Raw genomic sequence first — 24,011 nt, 5'->3', positions numbered from 1 at the left:
AGTTCTATGATAGTACTTCGAACAGAGAAGACACCTCCTAGTTTTTAGTGACAAATTAGTCAGTCCGAGAACACTTCAACTTGGTATTCTTCAAAAAGTTCATCGAGGTTACTTAGGGGTAGCAAAATGTCAAACAAGAGCCTTGCCAGCAGTCTGGTGGCCGGGTGTTACTTGTTCTATTGAAGAACTAATTTTGAATTGCTTTATATGTGCAGTGAATAGCCAAGAGCAAAGAGAACCACTGTCATCCTTCACTTTTCCATCAAGGCTTTGAGAATGCCTAGGAATGGATTTATTTGATTTTAAAGGCAAGGTATTTCTTATTGTCATTAATTACTACTCCAGATGGATTGAAGTGAATAGATTGCACAGCATCATGGCGGAAGCAGCCATTCACTCACTAAAGGGAATCAATGCAACACGTGGCATCCTGGACATTGTAGTGTCCAATAATCGTCCACAATTTGTGAATAAATTATTCCACAACTTTGCAAAGGCATTTGGATTCATTCACCTGACTAGCTCACCTTGGTATCCTCAAGCGGATGGAGAAGCTGAGAGAGGTGTTCAAATCATTAAGACTTGATGACGAAGAATTAATATCAACTTAGCCCTTCTTAATTATCGAAGCTCACTGCTGTAAAATAGTTTCTCTCCAATAGACTTGTTAACGGGAAATCTAAGAACACAACTTCCAGCTCTGCAACAGAAACTAGAACCAAACATCGCCCCGAATGACCATGAGAGAGTTAAAAGGCTTGAGGAGGAACAGCGACACAAATAAGCTCATAACTTCAACTTCAGGCACAGAACTCGAGACTTATCTGTGCTGCCGCCCAGGGAGAGAGTATGGATACAAGGTCAACAGGAAGAAGGCATAATAATAGAAAGAGCTCTACAACTGAGATCTTACAGGATTGAGATGGACCTGGAGAAAGGATAGAAGGAGAAACTGCAGCGCCTTAATATCTTTGGAAAGGAAGCTAATAGAAACTTGGGCTTACTATTCGGATCCGGATGCAGAGAGGAACAAGAAACAAGACAAAGCTGTACAGCCACCCAGGAGAAGGACATTCATATCGAACAAAGAAAAAGGGCAGAATGTCCTCAACCTCAGAAAGAGATCAGAACAAGATCAGGGAGATTGGTCAAGGCACCTCAGAGACTAAGTCAGAGACTGTGGGGGGAGGTGTAGGAGGATGTATATAGTTGGGATAAAGACTTGGGGGGAGATGTAAAGGGTTAACATCAGAAGCACTTGATGCTGATGGAACTGTGATGTAAGGACACATGATTAGGTAACAGAGATCTGGAGGGAAAAGAAGGCCAACCTCATGCAGAGTTCCTAAGCTGTACATAGAGCTATAAATAAATATTAATGGTTTTAACAAACTACATTCTTGAGTAGCTTTGAACATACAACAAAACATCATAAAATGTGGCCTGGATCCTGATGCCCACTGAAGTGGGGTCACAGCCTCACTTTTGCCCCCAAGCAGGACCCTTGCCACCTCAAAAAAAATTCCAGTCCCTAGTTTGATCAAAGAGATGGATTTTTGAAAAAAGGTCAAAGGAGATGAGAGTGGTTGTGAGGCAAAGAAGTTCAGGGACGGAATTCCAAAATGTTGGGCATAAGTTGTTGAAGGCATGGCTGGGCAGGGGAAAGGGAGAGGGGGTATGCACAGGGGCTGGGATCAGAGGAACAGAGATTTAGAGGTTGTAGGTCTGGAGAAGGGGATGAAAGAAAGCATGTTACAAGGCCACAAAAGGCAAAGAGGGGAGTTTTAAATTTGAGATATTTAGAACCAAGAGCCATTGTGAGTCAGTCAATGCAGGGAGGGGTGATGGATGAGCTGAAATACATGGAGAATGAGAGTATTGAAATAGTCAAGTTTGGAGGGGAAAAGACATGGATCAAGGTTTCAGCTGCAAGTGGACTGAGGTAGGGGACAGAGGCGGACAATGATATGGAGATGGATATATGCGATCATCATAAGGGAATGATTATATAGTCAAAAAATCAGCTCGGGATCAAACAGGAGGCCAAATGTTGTCTACTGTCACTTACCTGGTAGTTGGAGAGATAGCGGACCTGCAAGGAATGACCCAAAGCAAAGTAGAATGAATCGGGACCAAGGCTGGAGGCCTACACCACTTACTTTGGAGTTGGAGAGGCGGCGGACATGCAAAGAAACAACCCAAAGTGAGGGAGTATAAATCGGGACCGAAGCTTGAGGTCTACACCACTTACCTAGGAGTCGGGAGGCGGAGAACCAATCAGCCTCTTGCAACCAGCCCGTACTAAGTTTGAAGGGAGAGTGAGAGAAAACAAATAGTGACCTCACAGGAACACCATAAGCTCATTGGTTGGTAAGAAACTGCTATTAGGAACGGTCTTTAAATTGCTGTAAATTAGAAAAGTGCATTTACTTTAAGTGGCTATACTTGGATTTAAGTGAGAAACACCAGGAATAAGGGAAAGTCAGGGCCAGTATAATAAAGTAATGTAAATAAACCAAAGCAAAATAAAGCTAAGACATGACAGGACAGCTTGGTCGCGTAGAATGTATGTCCTGTAATATGTGGGAAAACATGGATGCTACCATTGTCCTAGATGACCATATGTACAGGAAGTGCTGCCAGCTGCAGAATCTAGATCTCCGGGTTTCGGAGCTCGAGTGGTGGCTCTGTCACAGTGGTGCATCTGCGAGTCTGAGAGCCACATGGATAGCATGTTCAGAGAGGTGGTCACATTATTGCTTAGGAGCCTTGAGATAGAAAGGCAATGGGTGACTGTCAGGCAATCCAAGAGAACTAGCCAAGGTAGTGCAGGAGTCCCCTGGGCTCCCACTCACAAATCAGTTTTCCGTTTTGGAAGCTGGTGAGGGTGCTGGAGGAGTGCAGAGTGCAGTCAGAGCCAAGTTTGTGGCACCACAAGCAGCTTGGCTGTACAAGAGGGGAGGGAGAAGAAAGGAAGAGCAATAGTGATAGGGGATTCATTTATTAGGGGAACAGACAGATGATTCTGTTGTTGTAGACGTGACTTCAGGATGATATATTGCCTCTCTGTGCCAGGGTCAAGGATGTCACTGAGCAAATGCAGGGCATTCTTCTGGGGGAGGGTGATCAGCCAAAGGTTGTGGTCCACATTGGTACCAATGACTAAGATAGGAAGGGAGATGTGATCCTGTGGTCAGAATTTAGGGAGCTAGGTATAAAGTTAGCAAGCAGGACCTCAAATGTAGTAATCTCCACATTACTCCCAGTGCTATGTGCCAGCGAGTACAGAAATAGGAGGATAAGACAGATGAACGCGTGGCTGGAAAGATGATGCAGGAGGGAGGGTTTTAGATTCCTGGGACACTAGGACTGGCGCTGGGGGACATGGCACCTGTAAAAGCTGGACGGGTCGCATCTGAACAGAGCTGGGACTGGGTTCTTTGTGGGGCGTTTTGCTGGTGCTGTTGGCAGGGCTTTAAACTAACTTGGCAGGGGTGTGGGAACCAGGAGAGAATATTAGAGAAGAATACCAGGGTACAGAAAATACTGGGAGAGTTGGGTAGCACGAGTACAGAAAATAATAAGTTAATAGTTGAAGTTGGAGTAAGGGAGAAAGTCATGAAGTCTAAATCAGGGTTACTATGCATGAATGTGAATGCACAGTATAAAAAATAAGATTGGAGAGTTACAAGTGCAGATTGCCATGTGGAAATATGATATTGTGGTGATAACAGAGACCTGACTCAGGGAATGGCAGGACTTAGTGTTAAATATTCCCGGGTACAAGATGATCAGAAGAGATAGGAAAGAAAGAAAGGAGGATGGGTGGTGGCATTGGTTAAAGAGAGGATTGCAATGCTGGAGAAAGAGGATGTCCCAGAGGGTTCAAGGACTGGAGCAATTTAACTAGAGCTAAGAAACAAAAAGGGTGCAATTACATTCCTCAGTGTAGTCTATAGACCGCCAACTAGTGGGAAGAATGTAGAAGAAGAAATCTGCAGGGAAATTACAGGGAGATGGAAACATTATAGAGTAGCTATAATTACCCTAATGTAGGCTGGGACTGTGGTAGTGTAAAGGGTGGAGAGGGGCAAGACTTCCTAGATTGTCTTCAGGAGATTTTTTGCAATAGTATGTGTACATTCCAATAAGAAAGGATGCACTGTTGGACCTGGTTCTTGGAAATGAGATGGGCCAATTGGATCAAGCGTCAGTGGGGAAACATTTAGGAGACAGTGATCATTGCATCATAAGGTTTAGAATGACGGTAGAAAAGGACAATGCACTTCAGAGTAAGAATAATTAATTGGGGGAGAACAGACTTCAATGTGGCAGGAACGGAGCTGGGCTAGATAGACTGGAACCAAAGGTTGGTGCGAAAATCTGTAGCTGAACAATCAGCTACCTTCAAAGAAGAAATGGTTCAGGCACAGTCAAGGTATATTCCCTCAAAAGGGAAAGGTAGGGCAAACAAATCCAGAGCACTCCAGATGAAAAAGGAGATAGAAATTAAGATAAAGAAAAAAAAGTGCTTATGACAAGGTGTCAGGGAGAAACCACAATTGAGAACCAAGTGGAATACTGAAGGCTCAGAGGGGAGGTGAAAAAGCAAATTAGAGAAGTAAAGAGGGATTATGAGAAAAGACTGGCAGCCAACACAAAGGCGAATCCCAAAGTCTTCTACTGACACACAAATAGTAAGAGGGTGGTAAAAGGAGGAGTAGGGGTGACTCAAGACCAAAAAAGGGGACTTACACATGGAGGCAGGGAGCATGGCTGAGGTGTTAAATTAATACTTTGCATCGGTCTTTACCAAGGAAGTAAATGTTACAGAGGTCACGGTGACAGAGGAGGAAACTGTCACTAGAGGGGTTCAAAATTGATAAGGAGGAAGTGTTGGATAAATGTCAGCACTGAAAGATGACAAGGCACTGGGGCTGGATGAAATGCATCCAAGGGCTTTGAAGGAAGTAAGAGTGGAAATTGCAGGAATACTGGCCATAATCTTTCAGTCTTCCCTAGACTCAGGGGAGGTGCCAGAGGACTGGAGAATTGCAGACATTACCCTCTTTGTCACAAAAGGTTGTAAGGATAAGCCCAGCAATTACAGACCAGCCAGTTTAACTTCAATGGTGAGGAAACCTCTATAGACAATTATTTGGGATAGAATTACTAATCACATGGAAAAATGTGGATTGATAGGAAGAGTCAGCATGGATTTCTAAAGGGGAAATCATGTTTAACTAACTTGCTGGATTCTTTTGAAGAGGTAACAGAGAGGGTAGATGAGAGTAATGTTGTTGATGTGGTCTACATGGACTTTCAAAAGGCATTCGATACAGCACCACACACAACGGACCTCTGAAAAAAGTTATAGCTCATGGAATAAAAGGAACAGTAGCAACATAGATACAAAATTGGCTGAGTAATAAGAAACAGTGGATAATGGTCAATGGATATTTTTTGGGCTGGAGGAAGGTTTGTAGTGGAGTTCACTTGGGGGCCAGTATAGGGATCCTTTCTTTTCCTGATGTATATTAATGATCTAGATCTTGGTGCGCAGGGGACAATTTCGAAGTTTGCTGATGATACAAAACTTGCTGGCATTGTAAACTGTGAAGAGGATAGTACAGAACTTCAAAAGGGCATAAACAAGTTAGTTGAGTGGGCAGATAGGTGACAGACAAAATTCAGTGTAGAGAAGTGTGAGGTGCTGCATTTTGGTAGAAAGAATATGGAGAAGCAATATAAAGTAAGGGGTCCAATTCTTAAGAGTGTGCAGGAGCAGAGGGACCTGGGTGTACATGTGCATAGATCATTGAAGGTGGCAGGACAGGTGGAGAGAGCAATTAATAAAGCATACAGTATCCTGGGCTTTATTAATAGGGGCATAGAGTACAAGAGCAGGGAGGTTATGACAAGCTTATATAAGACATGAGTTAGACCTCAGCTGGAATATTGTGTACAGTTCTGCGTGCCACAGTATAGGAAGGATGTGAATGCATTGGAGAGAGTGCAGAAGAAGTTTACAAGAATGGTTCCGGGGATGAGAAACTTCAGTTACAAAGATAAATTGGAGCGGTTAGGATCATTCTCCTTGGAGAGGAGAAGGCTATGAGGAGATTTGATAGAGGTGTTCAAACTCATGAGGGGGCTGGATAGAGTAGTTAGGGAGAAAATGTTCTCACTCGTAAAAGATCAAGAATGAGCGGGCACAGATTTAAAGTGATTTGCAAAAGAAGCAAATGTCATGAGAAGCGTGGTGGAGACAGGTTCAGTTGCGGCATTCAAGAGGGCATTAGATGATTAGTTAAATAGAAACAATGTGCAGGGTTACGGGGAAAAGGCAAGAGAATGGCACAAAGTCATAGTGCTCATTTGCTGAGCTGGCGCAGATACGATAAGCTGAATGGCCTCTTTCTGCATTGTAACAACTCTGTGATTCCGTCAAATTCCCTAAACCTGAAAAGATTGAGTGGCAGAGCAGAGTCACAGTGCCTATGGCGTATAGGGTAATCCAGCAGTACATTGCCATGCAATCTTGATGGCAGAAGAGTCCAGGAGTCTGAGAAATAAAACGTGAATAAAAACCCATCAATTAAAAAGAGCATCAGTAAAAAAAAAGCATGTAGGTTGAAGGGATGGGCAATGTACTGGTATCTTTAGCTTGAATTTGTAGAATGAGTTAAATTGTATCCATTGTTTGGGGCAGGGGATCTAAAGCAGTGGAGGGCATGAAATTGGTGAGAAAACGGCAGATTGGCAATGAGTGTTCATGGATAGAATTGCAATGAGCAGAGTATAGTGTATACTTCGTCCCATTTGTTATATGGGAAATGTAAAACAATGATTTAGAAAGGGATGGGGACAGAAGCATAATTTAGTGAGGTGAGGGACACATTTTTTATTCTGCATTGATTCATGCAATTAAGGTCTGGTCCTAGGATTGATTTTCCAAACACAGATAGCATGAAGAAAACTAAAATGTTCCATTCCATTGTGCTGATACATGAAAATGGTCATATTTTAAATCATAGAATCATACAGCACAGAAGAAACCCATTCGTTCCATCATGCCTGTGCTGACTTTTTGAGCTATCCAATTAGTCCCACTCTCCAATTCTTTCCCCTTAGCCCTGGGAATTGCACCTTTTCAAGTAGATATCCAATTCCCTATTGAAAGTTACTATTAAATCTGCATTTACCGCCCTTCTCAAGCAATAACGTTCCAGCTCATAACAACAGGTGGGATTTTCTGCACCCATCCCCCGCCAGGATCTTCAGGTCCCGCTGCAAGTCAATGGACTTCTGGCTGGGGCGTCGCCTCGCCCGCGACGGGTCCTAAAAATCCCAGCCAACATGTGTAAAAAAAAATTCACCTCCTCTCGAGCTTTTTTTACCAATTATCTTAAATCTGTGACTGCTGGCTACTACCCAGTGGAAACAATTTCTCCTTATTTACTCTAATACCATCCTTCATGCCTCCATTAAATCTCACCTTAAACTTCTCTGCTCTAAGGAGAACAAACTCAGTTTCTCGAATCTCTCAATATAATCAAAGTTCCTCATCTCTGGCATCACTTTCATCAATCTCCTTCATAGCACCTCCAAGACCTTGACATCTTTACTAAAGTGTAATGCCCAGAATTTTACTGAGGCTCAGTTAGCAATTTGTAAAGGTTTACCATAACTCCCTTGTTCTTTTTCTCTATGCCTCTATTTATAAATCCAAGGGTCTAGCATGCTTTTTTTGACAGCCTTATCAACTTGTCCTGCCACCAAAGCTTTGTGTATGTGAACCCTCATGTTTCTATATCCCTGCATCCCATTAAAATGTACCATTTAATTTGTCTCTCTTCAAGTTTCCTTTCAAAGTACACCACATCACATTCAACTTGAGGTTTGTTGCAAATCAAAATAAAAATTCAAGAAAAGGGAAAGAAATATAGAAATGAACAATAAAAATAAACTAATTTATACAGCAACTGTAATAGTGTATTATCTCCTGATGCAGGGCAGAGTTCCATTCAATTTAGATGTAAATTAGAAAAATAAGAGTTTAGACAGTATGTTAATTTTTCCATGACAATTTTTGTGTAATTTTTTGGATCAGGAAAGGAAATATGACTCAAAAATAGCTCTGCAAGAGCTGCTGCTACTGCTTGATATCCATTCAGCAAGATGCTGTAAATTTTCATGTGTAATACACAAAAATTTGCATTGGAAAGTACAAATATGTATTTCATACAATTGTGCTTTATTGGGATAATTTTCTGACCTCATACTTCTGGCATTGTGCCTCCCCAACTGAGAGTGTATATATGAAATTTATGTGTGCGCAGCGCATAGTTTTTTAACAAAATGGAACGGTCAAAAAGCACAAAACTAGTAAACTCAGTTCAACTCACCACACTATTTCTTTCATAATTCACTCAACATGTCATTTATTGATTTTATTTCCTAAGGAAAGATATTGGAAGAATTTTTCTTGACCCCTCCTCAATTTTGCATCTAAATTCTGCTTACTTTATTTGGCTTGATAATTCCAGGTCCAAGAACTATCATTTTGCACATATAAGCTGTAATATAAGGCTGTTAGTGATCTTTTCTGAGAGGTATAAGTGCAGTTGTTAGGATGGGTCATATGTAGTCTGTTACCAAGAAGTTATAGTAATTACAAAGGGAGAAGAGTTTCAGAAATCTCCGGATACTGGCTTGGTTTTTACCGTGCTGTGCAGGCACTTAACAAGTGGTGCAGATTGGTGCCACCCAATTTTCAACACTGTTTCTATAAAGGGCAGCCAATCTGCAATGCCATTTTTTATTCCCAGATGGGAAACTGAAAATATATTCCACCAACTCTTTGAGTCTTATGCCCGCTTAAAGTCTACAAAACCAATCCAGAGGTTTTTGTCCATATTCCTAGAATTTAGCATGGAGCTTTCATTAGCACATCCATATCCCCTTCTGAAATCATTCTTACTACTTTTCAGCTCCTCTCCAGGTATCCCTCCAATTGTTGAGAGGTCCTCCAGCAAACACCTTATTTATTCGTGCCAATTCCTCTTCAATTGTATACTTCTTGTTTCCTCTTTACAAGCAATGGGATCATTGGCAGTTATTACATTTTAGGTAATTTATTTAGTTCCTTCCATTTTTTAGAAGGCTTTGATAACAGTAATTTCACCAATTCAACTCCCTTATGTTAGTGAGTGAAATTCATATGCTCACAGAGACATGTAACAATAATGTTTATCAAACATTATAGTGCCAGCTTTCCCATTTTGTAAATTGTTCAAAATAACCGTGCATTCTTTATACATTTAAGATGTGAATTTAATATGCTTCATGCCAGACTGATAAACAGGTTATAAATCCTTTACACAATGTTACATTAATAATAAATTGCAGTTGTGATACAGAATCTTCCAGAACTTTTTTTAGTCTTGCAAATGTTTCAGTGAGGTTTGATATATTCAAGCCTTGAAGTGGCTTAATTTCAAACTTTCCATTTATTTACAGGTTTCTTTTACTTCAGAGGCTAATTGATAGAAATATGAGAACCTAAGAATGCAGGAAAACATCTATTCACCATCCCACCTCCCAACTGTTTACATTAAACTCATTCCATCATCCAGCTCCTTTCATCAAGTTTAGAATTTGATCAAACCACTACATCTTTTTTTTTCTCCCAGAACCTAAATCCTTCAGCTCCCTCCTGAATCAGATATCAATCCAATTCCAATTATGACTGTTTCTACTGAGACAACATTTACTCCGCTAGGTCACAACCTACAAAAACAAAGCCAAGTATTCAATGGTTAAGTTCCATTTTCCTCATTGGCCTTCAAACCACTAGAAAACAAACTTCAATGTGTCCAGAACTCTTCCATTTATCTTATACTGCCCCCAGATTTGTAGTCTTGTTTCCACTGACTTCTATTGACTCACCAAACCCCAGTACATTGACCTTAAAGTCCTCTTCAATTTCAAATAATTCCCAAAGCCTCAGTCGTCCACATCTTCTGTAACCCTGCTGCGATACTGTTATGTGATTTTCAAAAATCTTACACCCTTGCCTAGACCCTCTGCTTTTCTGACTGCTGCATTGCTGTGTTTCCCCCCGGCCCCCTCTCCTCTGCTTTTTCTTGGCAGCAGAGCCTTTAAACATCATGGTTGCAAACTCAGGAATTATCTCGCTAAACCCCTCAGCTTTGTCACTTCTCTCCCAAGCTTCCAATGAGTTCTCAGTATCCCATTGCCTGTGTGCTTGGCCACCCTATGAATTTTCTTATTTTCCTGAAGCTCCTTGCCAACCTTGAGGCATTTTTGCATGGTTGCTGGACTATTTTAGGGCAAATTTTCATCCTCACCACAAGGGAAGTAATCAAACACAGGGTAGTGATGGGGTATTCTACAATAGGCTGCAACAGATTGCTGTAGTGAGAACAAAAAATTACCCCATTTAAATAACCCATTAATATTACTGAGGACTAGATAGTGCGGTTGGTCCATCCATTACATCCTATATTTAAATTAGCCAAAACTATTGTGTTTAAACAACTGTTGAATGGATTGTGTGTGAAATAAGCAAGCATGAGTGACCACTAGTTCCTACCAATACAAACTCAGCCCATTATTCGCCATAAGTTTGCAATCACACTTAAAGGCCATGAGGAATTAATGAAAACTGTGCAATAGAAGTATCATAATGGTAAATTATGGCTATTTTTCTAGAGTTACAGCCAAATCACATTGGTGAAGCCAAGTTCAAACTGACCCTATTTTTGCTGGAGTGAGGGCCTTATCTTGCCATGTGTGATTTACGATTTTTTTTAAGAGTAGACGTAAATGCTCGTAAAAGGTGTTTAAGTGAACTGTCAAACTGTCAAGTTATTTAAATCCCTTTAAACTTTGAAAACAGCCAGTCTGTCTGTGTCTGAGTATTGAAAAGTATTGGTGCTTTTAGTTTTAATAGCTGTTTGTTGACATAACCCTAAGGACTATTATTGTTGTATTATTAATGTTTGATTATTTCCACAACCTCTCATTATCACAGTGGGGGGCTATAAGTTCACAATTTGATTCACAGCTCCAAGAGGTTATTAATGGATTAGCTGGTGTCTTTGCTGTGGGCTAATGAATACAAGTGCTTGTTTTTATAGAAGGTTAAGTACTTGAAGGTACTTAAATGAATTGAACTGGCTTTTATCAGTGAGAGTATTTATAAGCCTATAATAGATACTTAGAACTTTATTTCATCTCAGTGTGGTTCCCAAGGTCTGCACATAGAGGATACCATGTGAGTTGGCATGAAGGTTGTAAGGGAAAAGGGTGGTGGGTGGCAGACATTGGTTGGCATGAATTGGCACTAAGTTTACATAAAAGCTATAAGGGGCCATGGGATGAGTGGGGGTCATGTGTTGGCATGAATTGGCACTAAGTTTGGCATAGGGGTTGCAATGGGCCACTGGAGGTGGGTGGAGATACATCGCTTGGCATGGAAGGTATATGGGGCTACTGGGGGTGGGTGGAGGGGCATAGGTTGGCATGAAAGGCATAGGGGACATTGGGGATGGGTGGATTGATGTGTTGGCATGCATTGGAATGGGCGGTTAATGGGGAGTAGGTGGGAGGTGAGGAGATAGCACCAGAAGGCTTCATATTCAAACACACAACTGGGATGAAGTCCCAGAGCACTGACATAGACCATTTATTCATCCCACCTTGGCTACACCGGTGGTTGCCACCAAACCATTTCTGGAAGCAGCAGGCCCAACCCCAGCATGCAACCAGCACCTCAACCCACTGCCTCCCCCCCCCCCCCCCCACCCCTCACAACCCCCAACCTCACCAGAACGAAGATCCTGAAATTTGGGGCATTTTTCCCCAAGGTGGGTGCAACGAGCCAGGAAATTTCCCGACTCTGCATACCTACCTACAGAGTGAAAATCAGGGCCTTAATATCTTACAGCTGTGAAGCTGAGCCACACGTACCAGGAATGATCCTAGTTTGATCACTTGTCTGCAGTAAGTTAGATAACCCTTTGTGATGGGGTGTTAGTTGCCATCTGCAATTATAGGGGGAGGGGATGAAAGTGAGCCATCCTTGATAACTTTCTAGTAACCCCTTCCAGGAGATAACAGGGAAGACATGTAAAAATGCAATTAATTAGTTAATTTGTACTAATAGTGAAACACTGACTACTATCGTTAAGATTTTCCTTGGAACTCCTGCAGAATTGGAGGACTTTGGAGGAAAATTGGCAGAAATCCTATTTACATGTCTATCTGGGACTTCCATTCAAGTTATGGTGGCAAATCAGAAAAATTCCTGAAGGAATTCCAAACACATGTCTCGTATACCTTTGATCCCAGTGCTATTAATCTGTGTAAGTTTTGGGAATTATGGCAAGACAGGTAATGCTGCTGCTCACTAAAATCACTTTGAGAAGTACACTGGTCAGATACACCCCATTCTGACCACAGTGCAGCATATTCCTGGGGTAAATAAACAAGTGGATATGGGCAAGGTCAACCTGTCAGTGTAAACCACAGAAAACCATAGCCTTTGAATCCCTGTATCAGTGTAGCAAATGGGCTAAACTTCACTTTTATTTAAAGGTGGGGCAAGCTATTGGTGATAGGTTGTGGATAGCAGTTGCTTCTGCAAAATAGGTTCACGCATGTAACCAGATTAAAGGTGAGAGACCTGACTGGGTGTGTTTCAGAGGCACTCCAATGAGTACCACAATGTGAACTCCCATCATTCAATATAATTGACTGATAGCAGGACCTCAAATGATTCAATTTGAGTTTGAAGGGTGTTGGAAACATCTGCTTAATGCGTGGAACATCATTTGCCATAACTAAGAGATACACATGGCTACATCTGGCCAAAATGAGTTTGGCCAAAATCTTCAACTTCCCTCAGTGATGACCCTTTATGGATGCAGAAAGATTGCCCGCAAAGATCAGACCTCTCTTTTGGAATATCAATTCTTTGGATGACAAGAAGACAAATGTTGGAGTTTTCTTTTCCTAAGAGCAGATTTGTGTTTTTTATCCAATAAGAAACAAGTGGAAGGATTTATTTTTGGTGTTTCCATGGTTGCTATACAGTTGAGGAGCCTATGGACAGCCTATTTAGAGAAACATAGAGAAGATGCTGAGGTAGGAGGGAATTTCCAGTTATGGGTAGTAAATTTCAGACTAGCTAGGATTAGAAAATTTTATGGATTATTGCAGCTCTGTAGAACTTTGCTTGATTAATGCAGTGAGCAGATTTCTCCACAATTTTGCCTAAATCGGTGTCAAGTTTGCTTTCCCTCTTTTTTTGCCTACCCCATGAGATTTTCATGGTCTGGTGTTACATAGTAAAGACCGATGTATCGGAGTTTCAGTAAAATAGTGCAGCATACTGTACAGCATGAACCAGGTCAATGGGGAGATTCAGACTCTGCACCATATGGTAATTGCTGAGAACAGTAATCATATGTAATTATAAGAGCTGCTCTATGCAATAAGATGAGGGAGAAAGAACAGTGTCAGGGGCCACCAACAACACTGTGATGTCCTTCTGAGAATGATGACTTTCTTCAGTGACAGTGTACATGATTTGTGCCCAAAACAGTTCTCCTTCATGGATCAGGATTCCTTGGCCTACAACATAAAGGTTCCCTCTAACCCATGTGTCCTCCAGGGCAAAGCTACAAGGTAGACATGGTCAAAAGGGACATGCTGCAGGAAAGGAGAGCGCTGGTCTACTCTGAACTGTCAATGACTACCTTGGAAGATGTGTTAGTCTCACAGCACTACATGTGTCTTTGATAGAGCCTTTCACACGAGGACATGGACTAAGTGAAACCTGAGACAAGGGATAGCAGCTGCTGGAAGAGTTTACCTTGAGGTTAGGTGAAAGATTATGTATTCTTATATATCCTTAGGTTTGGGGGTCTTCCCTAATCCCTGGTCCTGCCAAAGTGCACCAAACTTCTTGATTTGGAATAGTGGGATATGTTCCATTGGTTCAGGAGTGTGCACTCTGTCCTTATTAAACAGGAACTCTGCAGGTGAATATAGATTTTTTTATGTTGCTTGGCTTAGAGATTCCAAAACATAGTGCTGGATTTCCCTGTGTGGCAGACACCCAACTGACCAAAAAAAAAGGAAGAGAAAGTGTCCATTTATTTTTTTGACACCAGACATACTTCAGGCCAATGGTGTTACAAAGGAGATCCTGGTTGAGTCACAGCAAAAGCATTACAATTCTACTTCAAATGTTTAAATCTAAGTCTTCCATTTACACTCAAGCGGGGGTCTCAATGACATTCTTGCCATCTTATACAATTTCGAATTGAAAATGAAAATTCATTAGGATGGAACAGAAAAAGGCTATTAATTCCCTCAATTATTCACCATCCATAAAAGCCTGGCACCAAACTGCCTGTGAGGGTTTTGGAGCGTAGTGAAATGGAGAATGAAAGGAAAGGGTCTATATTAAAACAGAAGTCAGGAAAAAACATTGGTTTGTTCACAAATACATGAATTGTGTTACAGTGCATCACTATTTCACTCTCTTTGGGATCTGCAAGCTAAAAATGATGCATTGTTTCCCTCACCCAAACAACAATTAATATTTAGATGAATACAGTTTACCTGTATATCCATCTAGTGACATATTACATGGATGATTAAAATGCTCACATGGATAATAGAATTCTACTCTATGGGTGGGCGCGTGCCTGAGCCAACTGGGTTTAAAATAGCACAAGAAGCTGTCAGGCGAGTGTCCCGAGCTGCGCTCGTGCAATATTTCACTTGGCAGACGTGTACAAAAGACAAAAGTGCGCCCACTGATAAATAAGAGGGAAATTAAGCCCATTAATGGTGCAATTGGCTCTGATTTTTGGTGCCCTGTCCAGCCTTATAGTTGGCGGACAGGCGAATCGGCCAGGCAGCCTTTGCATTTTTGATCAAACCTCATCCAGGGGCGGATTGAGATTTCCATTATGAAATAAAATAAAATTATCTGTGGACAGCATTTTTATGAGGTATATTTTCAGGTGCTTGATTGTGATGCATGGACGCTTTCTTGCAGCTTTTTAAACCTTTACTTAATCATTTGAAGGTCTGCAGCTCCCTGAGACAGCTTTCTACCTTCAGGGAGCTCGCTCACAGTGCTCACCCGCGGCCATGGTGATGTCATCGCCTGCCCTCTTCCTGCCCACATCCTGGCAGCACTGAGCTTTTCAGCGAGCATTTCACGTTGGCTGGCCGTTAATTGGCCAGCCAGCATGAAATCGTGGTCAGGGACCAATCACGGTTGACGGTCCATTTCCCAACCGCTCCTGGGTCCGCCGATCACATGCAGCTGCCAAAGGTAAAATTCAGGCCCGTGTGCATATACAGGCCAAACAGGTTCAAAAACACAATTATATATACAGAATGATAAAATGGATTACAAATAACTCCAGACACAAATCAAACCTGTTATACACTGTGTATGAGAAAAATTGTTCAAAATTTTATACAAACCAGCACATGCTATAAGTGACATGCTTACATTTCCAATTAATGTACCTGAGTGCATTTTATTTCCGAGGAACCACATGATTGAGTTTCAAAAACTGCAGTTGTGTCTCAAAGAAGACTGGGAATAAACACTTTACCACTTTAATATTCCCTCATTTCTATTCTGAATGCTTCTAAAAACATACACAGCTATAACGTAAGAGTTTGCTTTTATGGTAAATATGTATTTGTTTACAAAATGCAAGTCAATAAAAATACAGAATACAATATTTGAATGGGTAAGTGCTCATTTCTGATATTTCCTGCATCTTTTTTGCCTTTTTAAAACATGTAATGCTGGTTTGGAAAGCAAAGTACTGCAGGTGTTGGAAATCTGAAATAAAAGCAGAAAATACTGGAAATGCTCAACGGGTCAGGACGCAACTGTGAAGAGAAAATGAGAGTTAATGGGTGGAATTGTCCCAGATTTGCACTAAATGCGGTAGCGGGCAGGTAAAACGACATTTTATCTGCTAGCCGCAATCGCAGGTTTTCACATCATATTGTCCCAAACCCGCCACGTATTATGCATTCCCAGGAAACACGGCATTTCCGTGGTGGGCGGACTCTCATTCGCCTGCCATGCCATCACCTCACCGCTTCATCACACCAGGCACCACATTTAAAGTACAGTCACGCTCAGTGCTTCCAGCCTAGGACTGCAGCAAAGAAGACATGGCCCCGAAAGGCAAGAAGACTGCAGCCCTCGAGTGCCTTTTGGATGCCATGGAGGTCCACTGTGAGGTCTTCTATCCCCCCTCTAGCTGCAGGAGGGGTAGCTACATTAGCACTCTGGCTTGGTAGGCGATGGCAGTGGTGATCAGTGCCAATGTTGCACAAAAGACATTGGCCATCCAATGCAGATAGAGGATGAATGATCTCATTTGTGCAGCCAGGGTATGGCAACCATCTCATCACTCTAAACTCACACACTCATGCCCATCACACATTCACTGGCATCTCACTCACTGCCAGCTCAAGGAACATCACCATTCACTCTCTCACACAAACCCTCACTTGGCCATCTGGCTTCATCTCCTCTGGAGAATGCCTCCTCAGCCCTCACCATCTTCAGGCTACTTCCACAGATCAACATGTGCCCCCCCACACACACCCTCAGTACAGCCCTTGCCCTACAGCCTCTTCCCTTGCCTGAGGCCACTTCTCCCTCTTCCCCAAGCAAGACCTTGCCCTATCGCCATTGAAAAGCCACCCACGTATGGCTGATCTGGTAGGTAGACACCTACCTGTAAGCCCCCCTAAAAGTGATGTGGTGCTGTCTGTGAAGCCTGTCACTGATCACTGCGAGTGCTGACTGAAGCAAGATATGTAAACAAACCTTGAAGTCCTGAGCAAAGTGCAGTCCGCCAAGTGCATGCCTTATATATGCTGTCATGAAACACTTCAGCATGGTTTCTCGCTGACGTGGACAGACGATCTGCTGGGGGTGGGGTTGGTGGGATGGGTGGATGAGTCCAGTGGTCTGGCCTTATAATGATATGCTGATATATTACAATGAGGTTCCCAATGTCCAATGGCAGAGAACACAGCCCACCATCGGCAAGCAGAGCAGACGTTCACAAACTGGTTTCATGACATTGTGGAACTGATTTTTGGCCTTCTCATTATGTTGTCCATTCACGCAGCCAAACACGCCCGACATCGGTGGGCACAGAAAATCCCGGCCAATATTTCAAGTCTCTGGCCTTTCATCAGAACAGTTCAGATGTAAGGTCACAGAGTTGAAAAGTTAATCCTCTTTCTCTCCACAGATGCTGCCTGACAAGATGCTGCCCGAGAAGCTAATTAATAGTGGTTTGTATTAAGGGAGGGGAAAGGAACAGAACAGGTACCACTGTTGACAGATATCATTTAACATCTCAAACCAGTAACAGTATTTTCCTATTTGTTAGGAACTCAGGTTGTAGCTTATTTTGGATTGCCAAGGACAATTTGTGTCTTAACCCAATGGGTTACTGATCTCCAGCAGATCACACTCTTGGTCGGTGATTTATTGACAGTTTCCAATAAGGCAGCTGCAGCAGAAATGCTTGTAACTTTAAGTAAAAACTTCAGCTCTCTCAATAGCTATTTATTGATAAACAGAAGAAAATTAATAAGAAACATTGTTTGGAGGGAAAAGCAAGCAAGATGGTGGGGAAAAATGAAAGAAAAATTCCATGGTATATGGTCAGTAGTTGGCAATTCCCTCTGACTGCTCCTGCCCTGCCAATGCAATGTCGCCATAACCACATTGGTGGAAATACCATTTGCACACATAAAGGGGCTAACAGCCACACTTCTAACATTAAGTTGAAGGAAATTCAATGGTCATTATAGTTATGACCTGCACCAGTGCTGTGTAATTGTACCAAGCAAACAATTTAAATTTCTTCTTCATTCATGTAAAAACACAACAACAAGAACTGCATGCACTGTTCTGGGTGAATATGGGCAGAACAAGAATCAATATGTAGCAGCATATATGCGGCATAAGAAAGCACATATTCCTGAACCAAACAGGACTAGAATCTTTCTCCTGTCCTTTATTACCAATTACTGTTACCACAATGGACATAACATTTATTTATTAGGCATGCATTTTCCTAACTCTCTTCTCTCCTGAGGACACAGGCTATTGGTGGATTTCAATTTCACAGCTAACAGCAGATTGTTAGTAGCTTGATTTAAAGGTTACTTGCCATGTCTGGCTAAATGAGAGTATGGAACAGGCTATTTAATTCAAATGGGGATCGCAGTCAAATCTGGTCTGTCTTCCCTGGAATTTCTGCACATGCACCTTCTAATAAAAGTCACCAGATAGCAATCAGGGCATCTTAGCTGATTTTTCCCCGGTCTAGCCCAGAAACACCAAGAATAAGTGTAGTATCCAAACTGTTGAAGATCGGCTAACTCAGCATGGACCAGGAACCAAATATATTACCTTTTGCCTTACATGACGCAAGTTGTTACCTAAACATGCACGTAGGTAGACACTGGGCAAATCCCTCAAGGTATTACATTCACGTTTCAATCAATGCGTCGAAAAATAAATTAATGCTACATGAGCCTTGATTTCAACATAGGATGTAGGAAGGAGAAAACTGAAAGATTAAAAGAAAACTGATGTGCTAAGGCATTTGGTGTGAGTGATGTAAGTTATTTAATGTTAACTTCCATGTGTAAAAAATGAAAACAGATTGAAGACTGCTTACATATGTAAATAGCATGAACTGATATTTTAATACTTATTCTATGAATGAAGAATGCAGGGGGGAACATCAGGAACAACACCAGGCATACCTGAAAATGACCTGGTGAAGCCAAAACACAGGACTACTTGTGTGCCAAACAGCATAAGTAGCAAGTGACAGACAGAGCTAAGTGATCCCACAACCAATGGATCAGAACTAAGCTCTGCAGTCCTGCCACATCCAGTTGTGAATGGTGGTGGACAATTAAACAACTCACAGGAGGAGGAGGCTGCACAAATTTCTCCATCCTCAATGATGGGGGAGCCCAGCACATCATAAGACCATAAGACCATAGGACATAGGAGCAGAAATTAAGCTATTCGGCCCATCGCGTCTGCTCAGCCATTCAATCATGGCTGATAAGTTTCTCAACCCCATTCTCCCGCCTTCTCCCTGTAACCTTTGATCCCCTTACCAATCAAGAACCTATCTATCTCGGTCTTAAATACAGCCTTCTGTGGCAATGAATTCCATAGATTCACCACTCTCTGGCTAAAGAAGTTTCTCCTCATCTCTGTTCTAAAAGGTCTTCCCTTTACTCTGAGGCTGTGCCCTCGGGTCCTAGTCTCTCCTACTAATGGAAACATCTTCCCCATGTCCACATCAGTGCAAAAGATAAGCATTTGCTAAAATCTTCAGCCTGAAGTGCCGAGTTGATGATCCATCTCTGCCTCCTCCGGAGGACCCCAGCATCACGGATGTCAGTCTTCAGCCAATTCAATTCACTCCACGTAATATCAAGACATGGCTGAAAGGCACTGAATACTGCAAAGGTTATGGGCCCTGACAATATTCCGGCAATAGTACTGAAGATTTGTGCTTCAGAATTTCCCACGCCCTTAGCCAAGCGGTCCCGGTACAGCTACAACACTGGCATTTACCTGGCTATGTGGAAAATTGCCCAGGTATGTCCTGTACATAAAAAGCAGGACAAATCCAACCAGGATAATTACCACCCCATCAGTTTACTCTCGATCATCAGTAAAGTAATGGAAGCAGTTATCAACTGTGCTATATAGCAGCACTTGCTTAGCAATAACCTGCTCACTGACACAACAAAAACAGAAATACCTGGAAAAACTCAGCAAGTCTGGCAGCATCGGCGAAGAAGAGCAAAGTTGACATTTCGTGTCCCCAAGATGAGGTGAGAGTGACTGCCCTTGACATCAAGGCCGCATTTGACTGAGCATGGCATCAAGGAGCCCTACCAAAACTGGAGTCAATGGGAATCAGGGGGAAAACTCTCCACTGATTGGAGTCATATCTAGCACAAAGGAAGATGGTTGCGGTTTTGTGGAGGTCAGTCATCTCAGCTCCTGGACATCACTGCAGGTGTTCCTCAACATTGTGTCCTTGGTCTTTAGCTGCTTCATCAATGACTTTCCTTCCATCATAAGATCAGAAGTGGGATGGTGCTGATGATTGCACAATGTTCAGCACCATTTGCAACTCCTCAGATACTGAAGCAGCCCATATCAAAATGCAGCAAGACCAGGATAATATATAGGCTTGGGCTGACAAGTGGCAACATTCACACCACACAATGTCAGACAATGACCATTTCCAACAAAAGAGGATCTAACCATCACCCCTTGATGTTCAATGGCATTACCATCACTGAATCCCCCACTATCAACATCCTGGGGGGATTACCATTGACCAGAAACTGAACTGGACTAGCCATATAAATACTGTGGCTACAACAGCAGATCAGAGGCTATGAATCGTGTGATGAAAAGCTCACCTCCTGGCTCCCCAAAGACTCTCCACCATCTACAAGGCACATGTCAGGAGTGTGATGGAATACTCCCTATTTGCCTGGATGAGTGCAGCTCCAACAACACTCAAGAAGCTTGATACTGTCCAGGACAAACCAGCCCGCTTGATTGGCACCACAGCCACAAACATTCATTCCTTCCATCACCGATACACAGTAGCAGCATGGTGTACCATCTACAAGATGCACTGCAGGAATTCAACAAGGCTCCTTAGACACCACCTTCCAAACCCACGACCACTACCATCTAGAAGGGCAAGGGCAGTAGATAGGTGGGATCACCACCAGCTGGAAGCTCCCCTCCATTTCACTCACCGTCCTGACCTGGAAATATATCACCATTCCTTCACTGTCACTGGGTCAAAATCCTGGAACTCCCTTGCTAACAGCACTGTGGGTTTACCTACATCACATGGGCTGCAGCGGTTCAAGAAGGCAGCTCACCACCACCTTCTCAAGGGCAACTAGGGATGGGCAATAAATGTTGGCCTAGCCAGTGAAACCCACATCCTATGAATGAATTAAAAAAAAATTCTATGAATGAAAAGGTACTGGTCCATGGACAGCGAGCCTCCATATTTGGACCACATGGTTAAGACAAAGAAGATAATCAGGATTTATGTTACTGTATGATAATGTAAATACATAATTCTAAGGGCTGTAATGCACTGATGGAATAACAGCAAGTTTATCATTGCATTAATTTTGGTTAGATTTAACGTTGTTCGAACCATTGAGATAACTAAGGGAAGAAATACTATGATAGCGTCTCGACCACAATCTTTCTTCTCTCTGAATTTATTGATCCTTCTATTACCGTTCCTCTTCTGAACTTTCCTCTAAAGTCCAAAGTTACCACTGATAATGCACTTTTTCCTTCCTGTATCCTATGTTGAAATGAAGACTGATTTAAGCACTTTGCTTTTTAATTAATGCTTTTGAAGCAATGGAACTTACCTTCTGCAAGTCTTGCAGTTTGGCTTTACCGCACCAATATTTACTGAGTCATTTAATTTTCTCTGGCTTTTAATGAATTTGCTGAATTGTGTCTAACCACTCTTTCTAGTTTCACAAATTAAAAAGAATGCAAGTATGAAGTGTTTAACACACATGGGAAGGTCAGTACTTCAGCTACACATACATACTGGGTTTGGAATGGATTTAAAGAGAGTGCACAAAACAAGGTATACAATATAATTCTTACAAAGACAAAAACTTCAGTCAATTGCAGGCAAATCTTTAAGATGGTTAGATGTTATTTGGTCTTCTGTGTCGGTTGTTTTTGAACACTGATATGTTTTTGTATGAAATTGAGGCATATATGATCTGAGAGCCATCTGAGGAGAATGACTTTCATTAAGGCTGAATTTCAGCAATGAATCAAGGTAGGATATTGAATAGGTTTCAGATGGATCTTGAAACTCCACTGACAAACAATTTTCCAGAAATGGCAACTCTTCAGCATTGTGTCCTGTGGTGTCACAGTTTGTTTTGTTCTCAAATGAAATCTGCCCCAAGTAGCAAAAATCCAGTTCTTGGCCATTTCCATTATGGAGGACTTTGTTTTCTTGGTCCTGAGATTCAGAGAAGCCCTCTGAAGTATTAATAGAATGTGACCTGGTTTCATCAGTCTGTGTTAGCTGCAAGAGAGCCTGGTTTTCAAGTTCCCATTGATTGTTACCTTCATTACCTGAATTATCAGTCTCATTACCTGAATACATGCCTTCATCTGAATAGCTGTTCATGCACTTTTGCTTTTTGCAGACAGAATCTATTTTTACACCCATCACAATCTTGGAATATTCAATGTTCGATTGCCTTGTGCTCTGTGCAGAAGTGGTTTCCACATCACCTAATATTTTATCATGTGAATCTTCATTTTCATAAAGTGCGCCAACAGTAGATATATCTGGATGTAGCTCTGAAGCTATTTCATCTACAGGATCCACAGCAATTACACCTTTGTCTTCTTTAAATTGTGTAATCTCTTCTACGATGGCCATAGCAAATATTTCTGGTTCTACAAGGAGTGGGACAACAGGCATCATCCCTTCATGGTGTTTCCCAAAAAAGTTTGCAAAAGTACCAGACTGCAATATGAAAGACAAGATTTGTAAAAGCCTTAGGATTTACAAACTGAAGTTGGACACACAACAGTTATGATTGGTGCTGAGGTCCATATATTTTGTTTTTACAACTGGTTGGCCAATATTCATCAGTATTGTTTTTTTAAACTAATTATGTTCCATTGGGGTAGTATATCTGATATTATCTGTCATATTTTATTAATCTCCCACCATCATGTTCTCACTGATTTGCATCAGAATAATTGAAAAAACTAAAATAAAATTAAAACTATTCCATAATTGAACAGACCAGCTAAAGTATCTGGTTCTAGTACATATGGGAAGGATATTTCATTTACAAATTACATTTATTGGTGATTCTACATTGATGCTGCACCATGTTGGAAAGTGAGCAGAATTCCTATTTCCAATAGCACATTGCCATTGCAAAAGAGGGAATTGCACATTCTGGTGGTGTTTAACTTTATGTAGGTACTGAAAGCTACCATCAGAAATAGCAACTAAACACATACTTCCCTCCTACTGGATCCCCAGTGTATTCAAAAACTGAAACACTGAGGGGGAATGACCACTTGAACACCTCTTTCTCAGTACCATGCCATCCATGGAAAAGCAACTTTAGTGCAGTTATCTCAGCAGCCTGCCACAAAGTACTATTTAGACAAATAAGGCTAGAAATTTGGCTCTGTGATGTCAGGCCTTTCATTGCTACAGATGCAAAATGGCATCTGCTCCATGGCACACAACTCTGGTGCAGGCCACACCAGGTGCCATTTGGTAAGGGCAAAACAAGAAGCATTCTTTACTCACAACAGAAGCAGGCATTAGGCAGTTAATACGTACAAATAAATGCCTGCTTCTGCTTCCTACTGCAACATTGCCTTGCCTTGAGCTAGCCAGCAGTGTTAATTGCATCTGGGAGAAAAAAGGGTTAGTGTTCACCTTGAGAAGTGCTGTTCCTTGTCCTGAGATTTCTGAACTCACTCCTGCCTCTGGTGTTCAGGTGTCCTCCAATCCCCCCTAGCCCCAAACTCCTAACTCACCCTTTGATCTCATGCCAAGGCCCAACCAATAATACTGCAGACTCTGTAATGTTTTGTCCTGAACTCCTAGCTCTGCCACATGATCACACTCCAAGGCTCAGCCATTCTTCCTCAAGGCCCTTACCCAATCACTTATCTGAACAGTAGTGCAAAAACCTGTGGGGGCTCCTATCGCTGCATCTTCTACATGATAATGACATCTGATGCCCAAAATCTCAGGCTCCTCGGACCTCCCTATTTGAGTGCAGGCTGTTAGCACACTGCAAGTGAAGCTGCC

At 42.0% G+C, this 24,011-nt stretch overlaps 1 protein-coding gene across 1 annotated transcript in view; it reads right to left on the bottom strand.

Annotated features, from left to right (window-relative positions):
* Nucleotides 1-21,167: 21,167 nt before the first annotated feature.
* The window catches only part of LOC121288946 (leptin receptor-like), a 90,865-nt gene continuing 88,021 nt past the window's right edge, over nt 21,168-24,011 (bottom strand). The window contains exon 15 of the mRNA XM_041207813.1: nt 21,168-22,694. Coding sequence (XP_041063747.1) covers nt 21,822-22,694 — 873 coding nt within the window. The 3' untranslated portion in view covers nt 21,168-21,821. The remainder of the gene's footprint in view (nt 22,695-24,011) is intronic.

The sequence above is a fragment of the Carcharodon carcharias genome, chromosome 16 (genome assembly GCF_017639515.1).
Source record: "Carcharodon carcharias isolate sCarCar2 chromosome 16, sCarCar2.pri, whole genome shotgun sequence".
NCBI lineage: Eukaryota > Metazoa > Chordata > Chondrichthyes > Lamniformes > Lamnidae > Carcharodon > Carcharodon carcharias.
Note: the sequence above shows the minus strand (reverse complement) of the source record. Positions and strands in the feature narration are given on the sequence as shown.